The sequence below is a fragment of the Acanthopagrus latus genome, chromosome 21, assembly GCF_904848185.1.
Source record: "Acanthopagrus latus isolate v.2019 chromosome 21, fAcaLat1.1, whole genome shotgun sequence".
Classification (NCBI taxonomy): Eukaryota; Metazoa; Chordata; class Actinopteri; order Spariformes; family Sparidae; genus Acanthopagrus; species Acanthopagrus latus.
This window is the reverse complement of record NC_051059.1, coordinates 8,043,920-8,067,442: the sequence shown is the minus strand read 5'-3', so window position 1 is coordinate 8,067,442 and position 23,523 is coordinate 8,043,920. Positions and strand designations below refer to the sequence as shown.

Sequence of the window (23,523 nt, the reverse complement as noted above, 5' to 3'; positions counted from 1 at the left end):
TTAAGATTAACATTTAATTACATGCTTTATGTTATATAATCAGTTAACACATCCGCGAGTTAAATGGTGCAGCCAGGACGTGTCAAGCTTGAGTGCGAGTCTGAAAAATGTAAGATTCTCCTCTATTTTTTGAACACCGAGCCATTCGGATGACACTGTTGACGATCAGAGTGATAAACAACAATATGAGACGTGTTCACGAAATGCCTGGCGACGTGGCGCTGAAGACTCTCGGCTCCGCTCAGAGACGCACACTGAGTAAGGTCACATTCGGCATCTGGGCTGTGACTCATTCATCAGCGGGGGAAAGGTTAGGCTACATGCTTCTGTGAAAGTGCACGTCATGCGTGATCACTCTCTACTCTAGGCTGAATGGTGTGCATCCCCATCCTGTATTTAGTCAACATGTCACATCTCATCTGTGAGTGCGCCCGGGTGTGCGCGCGCCTCGGCCGCATGGGCTTCGCGTGAGAACACGGCGTGACCCTGCGAATGCGAACTCAGTATTGTATGTCCACGTCTGCGCCCCGTGCCGCGGGAACGCGGGGCTTCGAGAGTCTGTATGTGAAAGTGTATCTATTATTACTCCTCGCACACCTCGGGCCTGTGTGTCAGAGGAGCCATGATCACAGGGAACACCTCATGTTTCTGCGCGTCGCATCAGACAGCAGCAAATCTCAGATGACAGTGAGGCGCAGTGGAAATAAGTCCATGAAACATTAAGCAGAAGCTTCCCTCGAGGAGACTGTTATTCATATACATGCATCTCCGACCGAGGGCTTATCAAATGTGGCGTGTCTGCTGCCGCGATTTGACTGCCGACTCCGGCCCTACACACCGGGCTTAATCACAGGCGCATGGGAATGGGGCCCCTGCGACTGTGGGCTCGCAGAGGGTAAGGCACTGCCGAATTGATTCCAAGTGGCTGCCAACGCCTTATCGGCCTCTTGCTAAGCACCCTGCTAAATGGCTCTGTCAGGATGCCATTGTAGCTCATCCATGAAGAAGATTTAACCGCTGCTAAATCACGACTACAAGAGTTTTTATTGTGGCGTCCGGCACCGGGCGGAAGCGCGGGAGATTGGGTCGTGGGAGCATAATGAGCGGTGCAATTTAAAGAGAAAAAAAGGAGGAAATGAGCAATCGCAAAGGCGTCGGAGGGAGGGGAAGGGAGGATCTATGACAGAAAATTGTAAAGCCGCATTTAATGCCTCGGTCTCAAATGGTATCCGCAGAACATCAAAGAACCCCCCTCCCCAACGCCATCCCATCACCCCGCGCTCTGCTCTCACAAAAATCTAAGAAAGCAAAGCACCCAGAGGATTATTCTCCTCCAATCGCACGCGCTCACACTCTGACGGGATCCTCAACTCCCCCCCCCCCCCCCAACGCCGAGAGGGAGACAGAGAGAGAGAGGTCTGCGTGGTGAGAGGAGAAAAGAGGAGAGCTGGAGGAGGGTAAGAGCACTGAGGGGAAAACCTGTACATCTACAAAGGTAGATGAGGGGATGTGTGGAGGAAAAGTAAAGTGATGGAGAAACTAGATGGATGGAAAATAGGAAGCGAGGGGTGGAGTTGTCGCCCTTTTGAAAAGGACAGACGAGCATTCAGACCCAACTGGAGCTGGCACTTGAAAAGCTTCACCTGCCCGCGCGCTCGCACACGCTGACGTGGGCGAACCTCGTCCATCTCGATGGCGACCAGCTCGGCGTTGCAGCATCTGAAACATATTGTGAATGCCGGGTGTACAGTGAGGGTTAAAAGGTTCAACAAGCAACCTGACAACAATACCGAGAGTTACCCAACATGGCCTCTCGCCGAAGTCCAGTTTGCAGGCAATCGCACCAGTTCTTCCCATTAACTTCCTGCGGAGGGCAGATCGGCAGCCAGGTGACCTTCGCTGTCATTGTAACAATAACAGAGGTGTTATGGTTGCAGTTTGGTTAGGTTCAGGCTCCAAAACGACTTGGTTAGGTTCAGGAAAAGAAAACTTAAACACCAGACTCAGTCCTGTGACCCATCAGTCAACTCTAACCTCCAATACAGTCGGACTACCTAGCTCTTTATCAACCTCATAGCCCCCATGATACCTTGCTCCCAAATGGGCCCAGCTTCAGATACACTACATTACCCAAGCAGCAACCATCAGCATCTTTTGGTTCAACCCTTACAATCATCTGACCACAGTTTGTGCTGCATGTTCAGGAAACCCTGACGGCGTGACCGCGGGGTATTTACTCACATCCCGAGTATATGTGAGCTGAGATGAATCAGCCCAGGACGGTGAAAAACTCAAGAAGACCTGTTGCTGCCAGTTGAAAACAGTGAGAACAACTCTGCGCTCACGCCTCGACCTGTGAATTCAGCGCTGGCTCATAATCACACAGAGCGTCGAGGAAATAGGAGAGTGACAGAAATGACAGAATGAACCGAGTTCCTGGTGAGTTCTGAGGTCGGTCAGAGGCTGAGCCAAGCAACAATATTCACAGTCAGTCGTCGGCTAACAGTTTAGCTTCTGAGGGCAACTGAGGCAGCAGATGTGGGATAACGACTATCCGTCCAAGACTTACGCTTATGTGACTAATCTTTATTGACAGATGTAAAAGAGATGATGGCCACCGATCAGTTCTGAGAATGCAGTTCGGTCAATGCATTCTGCCTCTCTTGCTCACCAAATTATATCAATGTCAAATTTTCTATCCTTAGGAGCAGATTCTCCATTTATATGCACATATATGTTTATAGAGATGAGGGGAAAATAAACAGACTGCAGAAATAGTCCAGCGGTTGATTTCCGACAAAAAACACCATTTCGCTTTCTGCCTTCTTACCTTCAAGCATTAAAAAGCTTGCTTCAGAGAATCACAAGGCATACCACACACCTGTTTCCACCGGTTGAATAGCCCATGTCATGATAAGTAACTGACCTTTGTGTGTGTCAGATTGGTTGGAGGGCCCCTTGAATCAGTATTTAGAGCGCCAGAAACAGATTTCTGGCGAGGGGTCAGGGCTTAATTTCATCACGCAAGACATAGAGCCAGCTCAGAGGAAGTAGCGGACACCTGTGTGCCAAAATAAAAACACACAGATACACAGAGAGTATTCAGCCCGTAACAGAGCCGGGATAAAAGCAGAGTGCCCGGGAAAAGAGGATTGCAGCCCTGCATTTACAGATAATCTTCGGAACGAGGTAGTGCAAAGAGAAACCGAGGAACTCTGTTAACAAAATGAAGGGGGGGGAGAAAAAGAGCATCAGGCACGCTTATCTCTGAAAGGCTCCTGCAACCCAACCAGGTCAGATGAATAAAGAGGTTTTAACCTAATTTCTCACATCCACCAGCGCTCTGACTGTGCCTGACCACGGCGAGCTAGAGACGGCTCGTGGAAGAGGAAACGGAATTAATCCAGTTTTTTTTTTTTTTTTTCCCCCCCGACTTGAAAACACAGCTGGAGCCATATGATAAACGCCACTGCACATCAAAAGATGTTGTCATCAAACACGCTTTCAGTCCCGGCTCTGTTTTTCCCCAAAACGCCTCAAATGTGCGCCTCACGGGGAGCACATTTTGGTGTGTTTCAGACTCTAATAAGTACATTTTTGAAAATCAAAACACAGCCGGGATGATGAGCAGAGCAGCTTTCAGTGGCTCCACGGCGGAAAAAAGCAAATGAGTCGGCGTGGTGGAGAGCTGCGTTAGCCCTTGAACTAATTTACTTCCATTCTGTGTAATGACTCATCACATGGAAAATGATGGTGATGATAAATAAAAAAAGAAAGAAAGAAAGACAGAAAATCATGCAATGGATTATCCAAAGACTACACTGCCCCCTGCTGGAGAAAGCAACAAGACACTTATATAAGAGACGCCACAGTGGTCCAGATTGCTGTTACCTGGGTGTCAGAACAGAGGTCTGCAAGTGTGTGTGTGTGTGTGTGTGTGTGTGTATTTCCAGTTCCATTTCAACTGTGTGTCCAGCTTTAAATGTGAGACATTTTAATGTTTTAAAGGTTGAGAGGATTTGCAAATTAAACCCTATGCTAGAATAAATAAATAAATAAATAAATAAATGGAAAAAAAAAGAAATCAGTGCGAAATCACTCAGCCAATCACAGGAGCGTATCTACGCGTCAGTGTGACGGAAAAAAGATGTTACACCACATTCTGTGACCCATTCTCTGTGACCTAATTGGGAGTTGCAGCTGTATTGCTGGTCTTTTTTTTTCCTTTTCTTTTTTTTTCATGGTTGACCCCGCAGTGTCTCAGATGTTTATGCTGCTCTTCACTGTAATCAACTGTGGTGCCCGCATTCCTGTAAGCAGATTACACACAGACAGCACAAGCACCAAATATTAAGCAAATATTCTGATTAACACTCGCGAGCAACAATCCTGAACTGTTACTGTCACTTTGTTATCTCACCGAGGACATTTTTCTCTCGAGCCTGAGACGTTGACATTATTCTCCTCCAGTGCTCAGGGTCAGTTACCGAACAGCACTCCTGAGGCGCGGGAGGAGGGGCTCGCCGGCCCGCTCAAGGTACTTCACTGAAGTGGCTGCTCGCGGCTCTAAGAGGGTCTGGGCTAAAATCCATCCCCGGCAATCAATTCAAATTTCCCTTTTGATGGCGTTTGCAGCATCGCTCTGGAGTAAGACTTCAGCTTCATGCTCTTGGACGTAAAAGGCGGAGAAGTCAGGTTTCATGTGTGTAAAATTAAGATAATTCCAACACACCAGCCTGTAATGCTTCAGATTACTGAGCAATGCAGCAACATGAGGTATGAGACATGTCAAAGACTGAAGGTGTGCGCAGAAAATGTTTGAGTAATTGCTAGTTTACGGTTACACTTCTCATATTTAGTTGTTGATTTTCATATTAGCTTGTGGAAGTGATGGTGGTGGAGTTGCAGGCGAGAAGGCTGCATTTCAACATTTGTAAGTGTGAAAGAAACCATTGGATATTTCTGACAGGGAAGCACAGCACATTTCCCAGTCTTGTTTGTGATGACAGAACCAAATATTTTAAGTCAAAACATGTTCTTTCCTTAACCTTAACCAAGTGTGCTTATGCCTAAGCCCATCCAGAGCATTATTATTGTTTCAACATTTGTTAATGATCAAATTTTTTAGCTCAGAAAATGCAAGGCGCCTCACTATTTTGATGAATAACAGAACCACAGATTTGTTAATGAAGAAATTCCTCTGAGCCATCACACAGTGTATTTCACTTTTAACTACACCATAGTATTTATTGCAAACAATGAAAATCTGCTTATAATAAAACTACACTATTTTTCTACATGACTGGACTTTGAGCGTAGTTGATGATCGAACAATATCTTTTTGTAACGAGTATTTAAGTTTTTGGTGTCGACAGATCTCTGAATTTGAGCGTGGTCCAGCACCAGTCGCTGTGTGTACTATCACTAAAGGTCATTTTTCACTGAAGTTGTTTTGTGCTGTCTTTTTTCCCCTTTCAGCTTCACTGGACAAATAACTAATCAAAGTAAACAAATATATAATATCTACATTATATTAATTAAGTTTATTAAATATGTTTTGTAGCACTATGTTTCTTTCCATATAAAGTACCTTAAATACGCTGATATGTCTTCAATGAATGTTTCTATGCTTTTTTGCAGGTGAGCCGACTTATGAAAAATCTCCCCTGCTTGTCCTTGAAAGTGTAAACATATATTTAGGATTCTCTGGCATCTTGCAATGACACCCTATGTGAAACATACTCTCTCGAGCAAGTGTTTAATTTGTCCATTCTGGGCTACTGTAGAAAATGGCGGTCCAACATGCAGAACTCTGTTAAAGAGAACTTGCTCCATCTGTCCGCCACATACAAAAGGTCACAAAAAACAGGATTCTTAGTTTTAGGTTGTCACGACCATCTCTGCTTCCAAATCTACCAAAATCATACACGCTGGACTTTTAAGGCAATGTCCTGACAGAACTGAATTTTTATGACTTAAAAGAAAGAAATAGAAAAAGGTAAACTAAAACTATTTTATCATTATGTTCAATTTACCGGATGAATACTAACAGTATTTCCAAACAGAAGAGAAAAAGCTTTAATGAAAGCTGGGAAGACATTTCTTTGATTTGAAAGTATAACAAATATAAACATCTGGCAAGAACCGAACAGAGAGGAGGAACAGAAAACAAAACTAAAGTAAGAGAGAAGGAGAGAAGGGATTGTCTCATGTCAAAGCTTAAAGCTACCTTTGGCTACAGAAATAAACATCCATCCTCTTTTGGAAAGAGTTGAGCAGTCAGTGAGAAGGAGTAGAGACGTCAGACAGGACCTGAGAGGGTGACGTTTACCCCAAATGTCCCAGAGCTTTGCTCCGTTTTCCTGTTCATGATGTCATGTATAGTCGAGATGGGCAATTGTTCGCTCTTGTCCCTTTCCGGGCCCTGAAGCAAGTCCACCACCGCACAGCTGGGCTTAGGACGCCTGCGCCTTGATGCCCGCTTCTCCGCCCGGGTCTTGGGTGGAGGGAGCCCGTCACAGATCCGGCTGCAGGCCGTGGTGATGCCACAGAAGGAGGGGTCATCTGAATGCGAGGATCCCTCCGAGCTGCCCTCTGACGGCGAGTCTCTAAACATAGGTTGAAGTAACCTTTTCGTAAAAGGTGAAGGGTTTGTGATGACGGGCACACCATTACACACAACCCCTCCATTACACAGTTCTGGAGCAGCGTGCAAAGAAGGTTTCAGGGTCTCCACTTTCTCTATGGGTTTCATCTTACGGCGTCTCCTCTGTGAGGGAAAACATTAGGTAGATAGAATATCTGTTAAAAACAGTCATTTAAAGGGATATTTTACAGTAATATTCTGCAAATCAGTAAATGTCTTTACACACCTTTCTGTTAGCCGGACAAAGACTCTGTGTGTCATCTGCATGTAGCATTTCAGGGCCTGTAAGCCAAGAAAAGCAATGGTTCAATTCTTTATTGATTGGCTGCTCTTCAAGACACCTGAGAAAAACCTTGAAACCGATTAGAACAATTACCTCGATGCCACTTCTGCTTACCTTCTGTGGTGGCTAGCTGGAATGACTCGGAGTGTATGAGCGGATAGGATGCACTCCTCTTCAAGCCCGTCTCATCACACGATGAAAACTGCCTATTAAGGAAACAGCAATAGTTGAGGTAAAAGACTGCATGTTGCGCCTTTATGGGGACATGAGTCACTGCTGTGTGAACACTTAAGATTCCAGCTGCGATGTTCTCATTGAAACATTGTATCAATAAACTGGTTGAATGAGTAGGAGCCATTCAAGGCACTGTAACCTTCGCACATGAGCTGTAAAATCCCACTTGGAGACGCTTACTCACATCAACACCCTCAACTTGAGCTTTGTCTTCGCAATTACAAGGTTTTACACGGCTGAATCTTGTTATAAAGGTAGTTCCTGTCATTACGTGTATTTTCTTTGAGCAGAAAGTGTCTCGCTACCTTTCAGGAGAGCAGAAGGTGTAGCTTTTTGCCATGGGTGGCTCTGGCTCTGTGGCAGGCGGAATAGTGGTGATGCGACAGTAGTTTGCACACAGCACCAGGCCGAGACACAGGCACAACACCAGAGACAGCAGCAGGTAGTTCTGCCTGTCTGATACCTGGCAGACAGAGCATTGATTGTATTAGTGGCAGCACAGCAACAATGTCTGACAAAGTTAGAGAGTGAAAAATATAGTGAAGACAGTGAAGTATCACTAGAAAAAAAAATCAGGATGAAAAAAAACAAAAAAACCTTGATTACAAAGGAAGGCTTTGTGCCTGGAGCATTGTATCTACCTCAATCTGCAGCTGGCTGACTGTGACAGACAGGTTGAGAACCAGCTGAGTCACATTCTCCAGCTGGCCCTGCAGCAAGTGAATGGATTCAGTCTGACGTTGGTCCTGTGGGAGCGAAAGAGCTACAAGATCAGCATCCACACACACACACAAGTTCACATCACTGAAATGGTATGGAATGGTTTAACAGCCGAAATACACGAGGTACGAACGGGACTGCATGTAATCTAGGCGGAGAAAAGCAGGGTCTATTTGCAATTTAAACAAAAGGTTTCTGAGCTGTGCCACATCGCCTCCGGTACAATGAGGTATTTATTTTACTCATTTTTAAAACTGATTGACAACCTGTTGGATGGCCACATAGTCTCACAAAGAGGGAAAAAAATACATCAGCCACATCAAAACAGAGCTTCAGCTGATTAAGGATATTTAATGGATGCACTCTGCTGTGGGCATGTTTCAGCATCCATTCCCCATGTAGTCTAGCTGTTACGAATCAAAATTTTAGGTACAAAGTTTCAAGCAGTATTATTGGGTTTTTCTGGCCACTTTGGGATGACAGTGGAACAAGCTTTAATTACAGTATTTAAATAGAAATCCCCCCATTTAGTTGTAAGTCTCAATAGTTGCCTGTTCACAATCAGGACACTGTGCAGTTTTGAAGAAGAAATTCAAACTCAGAATTTTAATATTTACAATATTATTAAGATAATTATACAAACTCTGAAATATTTAATTTTTCCATAACTCAATACAACAAGTTGTACTCAGAGGAAAATGCAAGTAACAGTAACTCTTTTAATGCTCACCTGCTCCTCTGCTATTCTGGAGGTGTTCTGGAGTTTAATGATGGTTTTGTTGAAAGCCTTCTGCATCTCCTCCATCTGCTTTCGATACCTTGAACCAAAACATGGATGTTTTTTTAATACGTGGGCTGTTATAACTGCTGTTCTCACGCTCCATGTTGCACTTACACTGTGCGATACTATTATTTTTGTCATTTTCCTTAGTAAAAATATACATTTTAGCTTTTCTTCTTGCATCTTGGAGAGTGATGTCACGTGCGCGAGAAGTCACGTTTTCGGTACGAGGACACTCGCGTGTAAAACCATGCAGTGGCACAAACAACATGGAGGGAGGAGAGAGGTGCGCCTTTTGTAGCTGGAAGTACCGTCATTATTTTGAGTTATTACAAAAACACACACACACACACACACACACAAATGCTTGATCAAGTGCCGGCCCGACCCGGCCCGAGGATATTGACGGGAAATGTGCAGAGAATCTAAAGTCTAACCGGTGGCGGGGATGAGAGCATGCGCTGTCAGCGGGACGGGAGGATGAGAGCCGGGACGGGCAGGGTCGGTTCGGCCACACTGACCAGCGTCAACAGACTCTTCAGATATCCAGACTTTACCTGCTGACAGTCGCTGTAACTATTTATAACTAAGTGGACACTGCAGAGACAGGTGTTGGTGGTGATTTTTAACTCTCCACAGTAGCTCCTTTTGACAAAATCGATCCACCGTTTCCTTGTGTTGTCGTCCTTAGGAAACTTAAATAAGCTAACGGTGTCTTTACTCTGCACACTGTGGCATCCAGGAAAGATGCAGGAGTGATGTGGAGGAGACATGACTGTTTAGCTGACTGGTTGACTGGTTAGCTAGCTGCAAACTATGCTAAGAGATGCGATCCAAGACTCAAGAGTCAGCAGAACAAACAGAAGCCAACGCGCTGAGTGTATTTATATGGCTTCCACAGCAGGGCGGGTTTATGCAAATCATGGCCGCGTTACGTAACGTGGCCATGATTTGCATGATTTTCTGACCAACTGTGTTGATGAAACACAGTTTGTGAGCCTAGCTCCAAAATAAAATTCCAAATGGTTGAATGCTTTTTACATGTTTTAAAGAAATACATTTATGACCTTTTTAATGTGTTTAGAAGAAAATGGCTGAATTTGCTTTAGACAGACTTTCATATCTCCCTCTGCTCTCTTATGAATATGAAGGACAACAATCACACACTGGTGTATGTCCCTGTTCCTCACCTTTGGCTCAGCTGCTCCAGGTAGCGTCCGCTGAGCGACATGTTCATTTCCAGGGCCTTGATGCGGTTGTTGAGTCTCATGAACACAGACTCCTTCTGGCTGGACCCATGCACCGGGTTCCCGTTTTGCTCCGTACCGTTGGGGGGATCTGCATAGATGTCCGACAGGGACGGTGAGGTTGGTGAGGGAGATGGAGCTGCAGGGGAGGGTGACGATGCAGAGACGTCCTCTGAGAAATCCTCCATTTTAGTTTCGGTGACGACCATGTGACCACCAGAGGGCTCAAGTTCTGTGACGATGTCTTGAGCGGGGTGGGCCACTTCAGTGATAGCAGCACCACTTTCGGGTACAGCTGGTGGGTCAGGGTGATGTTCTACATCGGGGGAGGTGGTTGGATGGAGAACTTGAGATCGTTCTGCCTGATCCGGGGTTTGGATTGGGGCATTAAACTCCTGCTCAGAAACAATATCAAATTTCTCTTCTGTTGGTGCCACTGAGGCTTCATCCGCTGTAGCACCAACGCTGGGTTTTTCCGAGGCTGAGGGCTCAACGTGCTTCTCCTCAGCCAGCAGATCCTGGCTCTTTTCTGGCATCAGCTCCTTCGCTGGCTCCTCAGAAGACAGCTGTGGTGTCTCCACAATAGGTGTAGACTTGGCAGAGGATGAGTCAGTGGCACTGGGTCTGAGGAGGTTCAAGGTTTGACTGGGCTCCAGCAGAGGAGGATTGGACACTGACTCTTTATGAGGCTCTGCTGTGTTCCCAGGAGGCTGCGGTGTTTCTGACGGGCTGGCTCTGATCTCTGGCTGCTGTTCAGAGACTTGTTCTTTTTCATGGGGCTGATGTACCTCACTGGGCTGCTGCTGAGGTTCAGGGCAGGCAGAGGGGGACAGAGGTTGGAGCCAAGCGGGTGTTGGAGAAACAATTAGTTTTCTGTCTACAGATTGGCATTTCCTTTTTTTGGACAGTAGAGCTGAACACTGCTGATGGAGATACTCCTCAAGGGACGCTGCGCAAGAGCAAGAGGAAGAAAATGAAGGAAGTAGTGAACAGTAGTTCTGGATTTCTTGCTGTCGCTCATGATGGTCCCTTTTCTCCTTTTCTTCATCTAACTCTTCTTCCTTTTCCAAAAGGGTGATTGTAGAGCTGATAGGCTCTTCTTCATCTTTCCCTAAGGGCATGACAATTTTTTCCTCCACTGGGGGGAGCTCTTGTTTGACTGTATCAGCAGCAGGTGCCTCAGCCACTGGTGTCTCTGAGGAGGGGACTACGGTTGCAGGGATATCAGGGTCCAGTAAAACCTCTTTCTCTTCAGAGTCAGGACTGGAGAGGGAGAAGGACAATATAGTACATATAAATAATACATAATAATACAATAGTGTATTATTTCACAAACTTGGAGGTCAATTCTGGATTCTGGAAGATGTTACACGACTCATTAAATGTACTCACGCGTGTGGTGACGTAAGGTCAGTAGTGGTGGTGGTTTCATGTTGAGCTGACGGCTCAGTCATGTTTCCTTCCTGTGATGAAAGGTTGCCTGTAAAAAGTAAAGCAAATAATTTACATTGGGCGTCAACACAGAAATCATTATCGTTCTTTTTTTTTTTTTTTTTTTTTTACAAAAGACTTTAACATATTTTGAACTGTAAATGTCCTTCAAAAAACAGACACTGTGAGGCAAAACTGGTGATTGCGCCTGTCATACCTTGCATCTCTGGGCCTCCACCGAGGACATTGACAGCAATGTTGTTGACCATGTTCAAAATGGCATCTGAAGAGAAAATGTAAACACCAGAGTGAAAAGTTAATACAGTCCAATTTAAGAACATTAATACTCATTAATGGTCATTATCATGCAGTAGATGTCCGCTATACTCACCTTTTGCTGATCCAATTAGATCTTTAGATAACTTGACTTCACCAGGTGCATATCCAGGAGAGTACTCTGTGGGGAGCAGTGCACTTAAGATCACACATCAATCTTACAGCCAAATGTATGAATTTGATTGTAAAACCAGTTTAATTTCACTTCACTGAGCATAATTAAACAATACCTGACATACAAATGATGTGGGTCATTTCATTGTAATTAGTGTATTTATTTCTTTCGTGATAGAAACTGTACGAAGTTGGTTGCTCTGACTGTATTTTACTTGTGTAAATGCTTCAATTTATCACCAGTGAAGAGAAAATCAAAATATATGATGTTCTCAGTTCTCACCCAATACATCATCCGGATCGTCGGGTCTCTCTGGTGGATCAGCTATCTCTTCGTACTCCTCCACCATACTTGTGCCAAACACCCTGGGAGAAAAATAAATCATCAAAAACATTCCATTACCAGACTGTAATGATTTTGACAACCTGCAGGAGACAGCAGCTATGCTAAACGCCTGAATCAAACAAAAAAAAGTCATAGAGTATAGGAGAGTCATCCATTAGCAGGTTATTTTTGGAACATGAGAAGGTTTTAACATAAGCCTCAAACTAGTGTTAGATTTTCCCTGATGGCTCACCTGAATTTGCACAAAAAATAATAAGCACCATTGTGTTTCACTATTTCCTAATGTTTATTTAGGTCAGTAGTAATAGCCGATGTGTTGGTTGTAACCATTTCTGCCACCTCTTTTGTGCAGAAGCTTCAACCAGATTGACAAACAAGTATATAGCACATGGATGGATTTGGAGTTTTTCTAAATGAGGGGCCAGAAGGGGACCGTACTTTACACAGATGGGCCAGGTCTTATGCGAGCAGTTCTAGGGTGTGCGTATTAGACACACAACCAACCTGACAGCAAATCAAGTTGGGGCAGAGAAAAGGTGATGTCAAAATTCAGGCACCACACAGTAATGTTATCTCTTGAGAGGACAAGTACAAGTCCCCCCAAATCAGCCAATGGGTTCTCTGAAGCGAACGGGGGCATTTCAGGGGCCAATCAGATTTCAACTGGGACCAACACCCCTGTGGCCCCGCCCTTGGATCCACCCAAATTTGTATATCTGCATTAGTTAATAGTGTAACAAGAAGCTGTCCATGACCACATGCCAAATATTACACAATATCACTTGACACCATCTAGAGCTCATGCAGTATGCAGCAAGCTAGCATTTGGAAAACACGCTTTAAGACACCCAATCCAAACACTGCTTTTGTGAAACAGTTAAATGCATAAACAACTGAAAAGTTAAACCATACATTTTGATTTTACATTCATGTTTGTTTCAGAGCATGTTAGAAAAACATGGCCTGAATATTACGTACCTTATGAGACTGAGGGGGCAGAAATGCTCGGAGCCGAAGTGAGACAATAGCTCTACCTGAAAAGTGCAAGAAATGATTTGGATACTTTAATGGGATTGTATGGTGTATAATAACCCACACCAAATCAACACACTCAGCAGTGGTTGTGTAACTTACAAACAGCAAAGCCATGGTTGTTTCATTGTAAAAATCAATACAGTGGTTTAAAAGGAAATAATGAGTGGCTGATTGGCAATGTGAGTAAATCTGAGAGAAACATCTCACTGTAGGGCAACATAGATCATTTGACATACTTGATTACTGAAATGAAATGACTGCTGGGCATCAAATGTTCATTATGGGTAGGGCTGCACAATTTGTAAAAAAAAAAAAAAAAAAAATGAATGATGATTTTGACAGATTTTCGATCTTGATACAATTCACATTATTGCAAAAAACAACAAAAAACCTGCAGGTTCTGCAATTTGAATATTGCGCTTGGCCATATTACTCTTGATAATATTTTGATTAATTGTGCAGCCCTAATCGTGTGCGATCATATGAATGTCTTCATAGTATTTCTTGGTGTTTTAATGGGTTAGCAGTTAGCATAGCAAGTTAGATCTGGCTCTGTTTAGAGGCAATCGCACCACGTGAGACAAAAGAGACAAAATCCATCACGCCTCCACGTTTAATTTTCACTCACAGAACTCTACAAGAAAAGCATGCTAACCTTTATGTACTTGGTGAACATCTGAGGCAAGAGAGACAGAAAAGAGATCAAATTAAAGATAAGTACACATGCATTTAATACAGGACCAACGATATGTGGGCTGGTTTTGAGTCACTTCAGACAGCAAATAATCCTGACACCATCACCTAAACCATGTCAATATCCAGATTATAAAATACAGACCAAACATTCTATATTTTAGGAATCTTCTGCTGTCCATATCCAGAATAATGGCTAATCTGAGCAGCAGTGAAACTTCACGATCTCTTATATGACAATCTTTTGATTCAATAGACCCTATGACTGAGGAAACGGGAAAAAACAAGGAAAGAAAGTGCACAGGAACAATTAAATGTCAAATGCTAAGAGATTAAATTGAGTCAGCACTACTTTAGCGGATAATAGAGACAGATGCAGTGGTAGTGTTACAATAATAAAATATATTACACTCACCTTCACATATTTAGCATAAATATCTTCGTCTAAAGGGAAGCTCTGGACTGTGCGTTCATCCCGAGCATGAAACATTCCCAGCTTCAGCCACTTGTTTGTTGGATATCTACAGGAGGAAATTTACAGTTAGTTCAGTGATGTGGACTTCTCTGGAATATAGCCTGTAGTCAGTTAAATATATCAAGACAGATTATAAATAAGATAAGATAAATGTTCCCATATTGTAATAATGTCTGGTAGCTGCAGTGCACACATTATAGTACCTATCGCTGATCGATACAAGGAAGTCTTTGGGAGTAGAAGAGAAGAGCTCAAAGTTAGCGATATCCAACTGCTTCACCTGGACGGGCTCACAGAGCTCAATGATGAACCTGAACAGGGACGAGAAACAAAGCTTCAGGTTCAGAAATCTCAAGGGGCATCCCTGAATTCAAAGCAGGAGCTGCCACTTACCAGATTTTGTTACTACAGGGGTTTAGCATGTACAAGTCCATGTTCTCCTTCAATATGGCTGACGTGCTCTGTATGGATTACATTCACAAATCAATACACACTTTTATTCAACAGATTCCTCAGTAGGATGATGTAGTATAGTATATAAAGTACCTTGGCATCTTGGTTAGCACCAAGGATCTTGGCTCCACACTCCACAGAGGCGTAGTTATTAAAGTTCTTCTGGACTCTCTTCACTGCATTAATCGCCCCGTTGTTAGAAGTATGAGTAGACTGAGCTATTGAGAGGATGAATATAACATAGAATCAGGTTGGAAAATTAGCTCGGTGAATTTGATCAACGAAAAGCCACAGTGGCAGGTTAAGCATCTTTGGGTTAAAGAAAATCCCAAATTGCAAGTTGTTTTTTTAAAGAAACTTTAAAAAACATCAAAACATCAAAAACAGAAAGAGAGCAGGGATGCATATGTGTGTTGTGTGTATGTGTGTGTGTGTGTGTGTCTGTGGGTGTGTCGGGGGAAGAGAAAACTGAAGGGAAAAGCAAGGTGAGAAGATTAAACTAGTTTGTCAGTAAAGACTGAAACAATGTGGAGAATTAAGTAGAGCTAAATTGTTGAAATAAGAACTACTAGAAATGCAGTTCTGTATTCTTCGAAAGATTTTATATTGCAGACTGTCATTCAGTGGGAAACACTGTACATTCACACATATACCTGACTGCTATATTCTGGATCATCAAGCTTAACACAACTTTACAAGCAAGACAAGATAAACTCTTACGCTTTTCTTTCTCCACCTCCATCACCTTCCGCTTCCACTCATCAAATGTGGGGATGTCCTCAGGGTCCTTGCTGCTCACAGAGGGCTCTGTGACTGTGGTGACAGGGGAGTCCTGTCCAAGATAATGAGAAAATGAGAGCTGGGACACCTCCTTTGGTAGAGGGAAGGAAAATAGTTCACGCGGTGTACGACTTCCTTACTTGCTCTTCCAGCATGTGAGATGCGTTGCCCTCCAGATGCTGTGTGCCATGACCAGCCGGAGGACTCAGAGGAGGGTCGGTGTGGGTTTTAGTTCCTGCAGTGTGAACATTGGAAGTGTTCTCCAAAACTATTGGAGGACTGCTGATGGAAGAAAACATAAATTGTCTTTTGAGTTACTTTAACCACAAACCCAACTTGACAACAATGCAAGACAAGTGTATAGTAGTGTTTATTTTTTTGCTCACTAAGTAGGGCAGAAGATTAACGGTTCCCACCTTTCACCGTCATATGGATTGTCCTCCTCTTCTTCACAGTGAGCTGGGGGCAGGTCAGAATCACCGACTTCGGGTGCGGCTACGTCAGATGCATCATCTGAAGCACTGAAATAAAACAACAACCAATGTGGTCCTTTTATTAGCAGGGAGACATCAAGGAAAACATCAATATTTTAAAGGAACTCTAATGGCATGCTGTAACCTAAAGCAATGCACAGCACATTCTCGCAAACAACAAAATAATCACACACAGCAAAACAAGCGGTTTTTTGTTGCTATTTTTACAGAGAGCTGACAGAGTAAACAAACTGATAAGCTCTTATGAAAACAAGAAAAGGGCCTGGAGGTAATAATATCTTGCCTATTTGGGATGTTGTCTTGAATATCAAGGATGTCAGGGTTGTCGCTAAGCCCAGAGGCAGGACCAGAAAGAGGGTCAGGGGAAGGCAGCAGGGGGGCTGAGTCCTGGTCTTGAGTGATGGAAGTTTCCGGATGTTGATTTTCTGAGATTTGCTCAGGTTCTGGCTCAGGTTGTGAAAGTCCTTTGTGTGCTTCCAGCTCTAACTCCACAGCAGGCTCCTCTGCTTCAAAGGCCTGATGGATAAACAGAGAGAGACATTTGAGCTGTCAAGGGAAATGTTGAAACGGCTGGCCCATTAGGCAGAGTTGGATTGATCAACAAAACACTTAAAGCGTCAGATGTTCCAGGAACGATCAATAATAAAAACTGGATGGTACGATGCACATGACTGCTTATCTACCTCTGAAACTGGTGAGTTGTTCTGGAGGATACCAAACGGTAGAAATCTTAGCTTTAAAATGTCACAGGCGATTGTAGTATTAAGATGTGGGATGTACCAAATCTCAGTTTAATTCACAGAAATGCTACAACCATAATGTACCTCTAAATGTTGTTTATTGTCCACTTCTTGTGCTGTCTGCTCCTCTTTCTGCCCATTATCCTCTGTCAACTGTTCATTCTCAGGCAGAGACTGGACAGGTAACACCCAGCTTTCCTCGACCTAGACATAAACACACACACACACACAAATGTATCACTGATACCATGATAGAAACGGTTCAGTCACAAACACCCACAAGTCTAAGTCTACATCAATATTTTTTTGGCTGATATATCAAGACATTCGGTTGTAAAACAGGTGTTGATCTGATACATGTCTAGCATGGCAGCAGGTTTCCTGTGTGGTTAATATAGAAAAGAGTGTCTACAACAAATGCTACCTTGTGAGGTTGAGTACTTTCCCCAGGCTCTTCCTCCGAACGGACGTCCTGTGAGGACTCGGGCCTCTGGGCCTCTTGGTGCAGCTCCGTGCAACCGACATAGCAACTAGGGTACCTGCGGGACAAAGACAAAGAGTGTCATAACACCACTGAGTCAATCTGTCAGAATATGGGTCACTTGCAGTGAAAAATATCCTGGTAGCTGGGAAAAGAGACATCAGTATAAGGAGTACTCACACACTCTGGAATCAAGCGCACTAAACTTTGTATTCGACTGCAGTGAGTCATACACAGTGTCCCAGTGTGACGCACTGAGAATGTCCCAGCGGTCTGTACCCCAACGTAGACAATTTATCTTATCTGGATGCAAAAGCAGGGGACATTCTCAAGAGACATGCCTCAAAAAGTTGTACACTGCTCAACCCGAATGTGAGGCCTTGAAAAACACACCTGAAATCTGCGAGACCTTAAACTGTTCTGTTCTGTGTGTTGTCTACTAACTGAAAACTAATGCATCTGTCATCTGTTTATTGAAAAAGACAAATGAAAGTGAAAATAAATAATAAATGACATTCACTACTCTCGCTTCTGTTTTTAAAGTTAGATTTGAGTTTCTGTGTATAAATAAATGAAAACCTGATTTGTTTTAATTGCCACAGTACTCTTAGGTGAGCCAGAGGAACAGTTGGGGTCACACTGATGTCCTCACTCCTGGCAGGAAATCACTAATAAATAGCAGTAACAAGGCTTTAAATAATTGCAATAATAATGGCACGTTCCTGAGGGGGAATCGTCCCCCTGATCCTGGTCTCAAAGGGCACACTCCAATTTGTCAACAATCCAAGCCATTGTCTGGACTGTAGTCTGGATTCTAGGTCAAGTACTTTACTTACTACTGGATGGAGCAACTACTTTGTTGATCTGACTTGAGAGACTAGACTAATCATAAACACTTTAGTGAACAACAGAGCTCTGTCCTCTAATTGAAAGCCAGTGGCCATAATGTAACTCCCAAAGGAGCAACAGTGGTCTTTAGGCATGACTCACTAAATAATTAACAAACTGGTTACAGACAAAGAGTTAACACACCAGACTTAAAAAAAAAAAAAAAAAAAAAAACATAGGAAGTGTGGGAGATTTTTAGATGGCTCCCTAATGATGGAAGAGATACTCCCTGTGGCTAATATTTTAGACCGTAAGCCGCATTCCAGTGACTGAAATAAAAATGGATGTAGCGTTTCAGGGACAGCAGAAACCATCAGATACACAGAAGAGAGCATTTAGAGAGCAGGTAGGTTATGAAGGACAGAGCTGTTGGCCATGATTCAATAAAAAAAAGGAAATAGATAAGCATGTTTCCCAAAAGTCCAAAGATCACGTGCACATGTCCACGATCATCAAGACTGTTCTTGAGACACACCTTTGACTGACACATCTTTGAGACACACCTCTGACTGACAAGTGACCTATGAGTTTTTCCAACGTTTGTCACACGCCTTGATGTGTCATTGACAACAACAACCTGACCAAGAAGATAAGATGACAACATGACGACACGGCATCACCCGTATAGTGATTATGATATCATGCACGAAAGGGATAAGAGAAACGGAAAACAATTTATATTTCTACATATTCATTCATGAAATGACTTCTTGAAACACACTGATATTGATGCACTGGCATACTGAATGAATCACTTGGGCTGTGATAGTGCTTTATTTTATCTTATGCAAATGACTGTAATAGTATTGTGTAATGAGTTACCCTTTTAATTCCTAACCCATATTCAAATCCTTCAAATTAAACAAAAAATCCAATTTTGTCATAAAATCTGTCCTACAGTGGTCTAATACAAGTACAACCAGATGTATTAAATGGATATGTACATACAATAGTATGACAACTCTGATGAAAATGTATATCAGTGACACATGATGTGTCTTTTTTTAGCTGATACCAATAACAGATAACTGCCTGCTTCTCATAGTCAATACTGAGGATAAGAAAGGCTAAGATTTCACGGGCAAAGATGGACCACTTAATATGTCATAACTCTCATGAGATCATTCATGGTTAAAACTTGAAGACTTTTCCCCTCACTCCTCCTTATCGGCTTTAATTTGATGATAAGCCGATAGTTTATGATATACATTTCCTACATTCTGGCCAGTAATTTATATCTTCGATTACAGCGCTTACATTGCATCCCTCATTTATAATGTCAGTCAGCCAATATCCACCCAACCCTATTTGAGAGCAACAATTTGGGAAAAAATAAATAAAAATCCATTGTCTGTTAGTCTTCAGTCACCAAAAAGACCATGTCACAGCAGGCAGTTGGACATGTCATAACAAGAAGAGCACAGGTGTGATTAATAACATTTGTGACAACTCATTTCCTACATAAAGTGTCCCCGTTTGCCACATGAGCTATCCGGCACAGTGGTGTGTACGGGGGGAGGCAGGGGGGGGCAGTCGCCCCTCCTCGTGGCCCACACGCTAAAGTGCCCTCTTAGGAGCCAAAACATGTGTTAAAGTGCCCTCTTGGTTGGCAAAACACACTAAACTGCCCCCTTGGCTGGCTAGAACATGATAAACTGCCCTCATGGGAGCCAAAATGTGCACTAAAGTGACCTCTTCAGTGGCGAGAACGCGCCGTATTTTCACCCCTGCCCTTCAAAAAGTCTGTGCGCGCCACTGATCCAGCATGCATTATAACATGGCTCTGGAGCTGCAGAACCTGAATGTGATACAGCTCTTAATTATGATATTAATAACACCTGAATGTTTCCACAGCAATGGCATGCCTGACGTCTTTTAACCAAGAGAAGTCCACAGCATGAACTAGAACAAGACACCTTGACGTTTTACTATAATGTACGGTGGCACTGGAGTGTAGCAGACACTCTTCACTCAGCTTCACTGAAAAATGAGAGCTAATGCAATGCAATGAAATTAGGTCAGGTCAAAATCATCACCAAAAAGGGTCTTAATACCACATTACATCATGTCCCTCCCTCCCATCTCCACGTGAAGTACAAGAGTCAGTGTTTTCTTAATATCCTGTAACATCATGGCTAAAGCCCATGATCATCCGACATAATCTCCCTCTCTGCTGGCTTTGCTGTGCTCTGTCAGACTTACACGGACCACAACCTCCAGCTTTCAAGAGGACCGACATGACTGACGTGACAGGCATTTAATCCTGTCATGAACCAAATCTTTGTAACGTCGGCTAACGTTAGCTTTGTGACAGTATGGGTCGTGGGAACAAGCAGCAAGTGAATGTGGACTCAGCAGATTCATGTGTGGCAGAGACCTTGAGGATGTTTTAGTCAACAGTCCAGTAACGTTATAAAGGCTACAGTATAAGCGTGTCAGCTAGAGTTTATATAGGATTAACACATGACACAAACTTGTAGCGGCTGATTAAACCTGGATCATTCTGCCAAATCACAAGGTAGTACAATGTCATGAGGAGGTGGAGGGGTAACGTTAATGCTACATATTAGAGAGCCTCTAACTTAGGCACAACTCGTTTACTAGTTAGCTAGCTTGCAGTGTTAAAGTTAGCGAACACGCTAATACTGTACTTATGGTCAGCGACTCAAGCTAACGCGACATGACAACAAGTCAGAAGTCAGCCAGGTGCCACATCACAGCATTATGTTAATGCTAGCTAGCTAGCGAGTAGCTAACTTACCTGTGCCTTGGGTAACCCAACGTTAAGTCAGACAGTGTGATAGTTTCCAAAGCTAACGTCTGCCAGTCACTTCATAATAATGTGACACCGTTTAAATGGGACGGATTTAATCAACTTACCAACAGACTACAGCTACACATAGCCACACTGACACAACTCGCCATAACAGTGTTGTCATCTTCATCCCTCTCCTGCCGGGACAGACATCCTCGCCGAACTCAGAAATAGCGTTTTATCCTTTTAGCTGGCGGGCTCCTGAGCTATGCTGAACATTAATTCAACCGTCGTCTCCCTCTGACTTGGCTAACGTCCGCAGTTTCACGGCTGAAGTGTGATGCTAGCCGCTGTCACCCACACACACGCACAACCTGCTATCAACTGTCAGTGCGTGTCATCGACCGGCTGTCCAATGAGAAGGCAGAGAGACTGTTGCGCAGTTCAAACTGAGCGTGAGTTGGAAGCGCCTGTTTCGTAGCAACTCGTCACCCGTGTGGGTGGAGCTTCTCTAAGAAGGGAAATTTAAGAGGAGTAGAGGCTAGCCATTCTTCAGATGTTATCATAATTGTGGTACTCATGACTCAATTTGACTAAAGTAGTCCCAGGGAGTGATAAAGGTGAGTGACCGAGATGCCGTGTTCAATGGGTGTTAAAAAACGAAGCAACAACAGCAGCTGTTGCAAAAACTGTAACCTTACAATAATAATTTTCTTTTACATCCATGCTCGACAAGAGGAGGTTGATGATGAATTTGATTTCTACGCAATAATTTGTGAACATTGTGGAAATCAAAACTGTTGCATTGTTGCATGCTTTAGTTACAAAACAGGTTGTTGCAAGAGGGAGAAAGTGGCCTGTGGTAGCTTCGGCCGGGGGGGGGTTCACCTCTTCTCAGGGCAGGAATCTTCCAGGACATGATGTACAGGGCGGGATTCCAATCTTGCCTTAGAAGGGAGTAAGAGGGACTTCTATGTCGAGGTCACTAGAGGGAGCCCTCGCCCTCTACTCAACTCACATGCCCAGGCGGCTGAGAGATGATTTGAAACCACCTTGGTCAGGACACCAAACATCAGAGCTAGTGGCCTATGACTTTACAGAGGTAAATGACAGTGGGCACCTCCATCATGAGCAAGGCTGTGCCCAAAGGTATACAAAAAATCCCAAATGACTGTAAGCCACATTTTTTTTAAATGAATGAAATTGCAGGTCAAAGTTCATCCAGGCCTCTCTGCTGCCGGCAAGTGGCTGGCAGTGAAAAGGGGTTTCTTTTTCTTCCGTAGTCTGCATCATCCACAATATTCCACAGATATCTACTGATTCCAAGAGCAGTTAAAGCAAAATATTTTCTGAGATCGTGCCTTCAGTGAATGGTTTGATCCTCGTGATAGATTGGTGAGCCAACGAAAGGTATATCAAGCATTGCTGGCTGTTTTATGGTCACTTCATTTACTTATTTACATTAAAGTTTCAGAGTTTATAGGCTAATGTAAACAGCACATGCATCGCCATGAAGCAATGCCAACTATGCATAATTGAATACACTTTCCTACACTTGCCAAGCACCCTAGTTTTACAAGCTTGATTCCATTCCCTCGGTGGTCTTGCTTGTGCCCAGGGCAAGATGATCTCCGAAGGCCCCTCAGCAGATTATTTTAAGGCTTGGAGGTTATATTAAGGAGGTCAATTTAATACATCCTCGTAATTAACAGCAGACTTCAGAACCACTTCCATCTAGTTTATACATATTTGGGGAAAGTTTCAGTGTAGACACAAATAAAGATTATCTCTGCAGCGCTTAATGATTGATAATTTTTAAGGCTGTTAAAAAAAGAGACAAAATCTACAGGTTATCAAGAAAGAAAATAAAGAGAAAATGATATTAATTGAACATGTTTGAAATATATTGATATCAAAATTCAAACTCGCTCTTGTTTATGTTCAAGTCGTTTTGCCATACTGCAACAGAAGCAGTTGCTCCCCTGCTGAGGATCAATACAATCAATGTCAAACACTGTCCTGCCTTCACATGTATAAAAAGTGCAAAACTAGAATGTAATGTGCGATACATAGGCTATACCACTTTTGATTGTGAGTCTTGGTCACAGTGTTTATTTCCCTGGGGAGGTTTGATCTCCCCCTCCCGGTCCATGTAGATCCACAGCCTCCCTCATGGAGTCAAACACAATGTATTGGTGCCATCTTCTGGCTGAAAGAACGCCCCACAGTATGAAAATATCATTGTTGATGTGTTTAAGGTCTGTTTATCGTCTTGGGATTCAGTGGTAGGTGTAATCTTGAAGATGTAATGAGCCATTGAATGTGGTAATAACACCACTTGTGTCTGCATAAAAACAGTGGGACTACAGTACTCATACAATAGGACATCATACAATATGTAGCAAAATGACTATATGGCAGATAATTTACCCACCTGGGAAATATGTGAAAATTTCAGCATTTATCAGTAAGCTAGCAAGCGAGAGCATAGTATTTGTGGGTGCGCTCCAGTGACAGGTCTACATAAATATATATATACCTGACTCAAAAACCCTGTTGTTTAAACAATAAACACTCTCTGCACAAAGTGA

General features: G+C 43.3%; 1 protein-coding gene across 3 annotated transcripts; it reads right to left on the bottom strand.

The window, feature by feature from the left end:
• Nucleotides 1-6,001: 6,001 nt before the first annotated feature.
• On the bottom strand, nucleotides 6,002-21,346 carry LOC119011131 (SUN domain-containing ossification factor-like). Of its 3 annotated transcripts, none has more exons than XM_037084017.1 (24): nucleotides 21,058-21,346; nucleotides 17,233-17,347; nucleotides 16,893-17,012; nucleotides 16,352-16,584; nucleotides 15,991-16,095; nucleotides 15,715-15,853; nucleotides 15,515-15,626; nucleotides 14,888-15,012; nucleotides 14,735-14,802; nucleotides 14,545-14,652; nucleotides 14,282-14,387; nucleotides 13,829-13,849; nucleotides 13,117-13,172; nucleotides 12,076-12,158; nucleotides 11,734-11,799; nucleotides 11,560-11,625; nucleotides 11,304-11,391; nucleotides 9,855-11,174; nucleotides 8,614-8,701; nucleotides 7,805-7,909; nucleotides 7,469-7,626; nucleotides 7,044-7,135; nucleotides 6,873-6,928; nucleotides 6,002-6,769 (listed from the first exon to the last, which is right to left on the bottom strand). In XM_037084017.1, the coding sequence occupies exons 1-24, from the start codon at nucleotides 21,120-21,122 to the stop codon at nucleotides 6,302-6,304; spliced, it is 3,963 nt and encodes a 1,320-aa protein (XP_036939912.1). In that variant the 5' UTR covers nucleotides 21,123-21,346; the 3' UTR covers nucleotides 6,002-6,301. The 3 variants fall into 3 exon arrangements, with proteins under 3 accessions (XP_036939912.1, XP_036939910.1, XP_036939913.1); XM_037084015.1 differs by having other exon boundaries at nucleotides 15,715-15,856; nucleotides 21,058-21,345; XM_037084018.1 differs by lacking the exon at nucleotides 13,829-13,849 and having other exon boundaries at nucleotides 15,715-15,856.
• Nucleotides 21,347-23,523: the final 2,177 nt, after the last annotated feature.

Bases quoted from the DNA above. Each gene is read 5' to 3' on its own strand.
- LOC119011131 (XM_037084015.1), bottom strand. From the start codon at position 21,122: ATGAAGATGACAACACTGTTATGGCGAGTTGTGTCAGTGTGGCTATGT. The intron at 11,392-11,559 runs GTATGACAGGCG...TACTTTTTACAG, and splicing joins TGGAGGCCCAGAGATGCAAG to GCAACCTTTCATCACAGGAA. The intron at 7,136-7,468 runs GTAGCGAGACAC...TTTCCTTAATAG, and splicing joins ACCTTCTGCTCTCCTGAAAG to GCAGTTTTCATCGTGTGATG.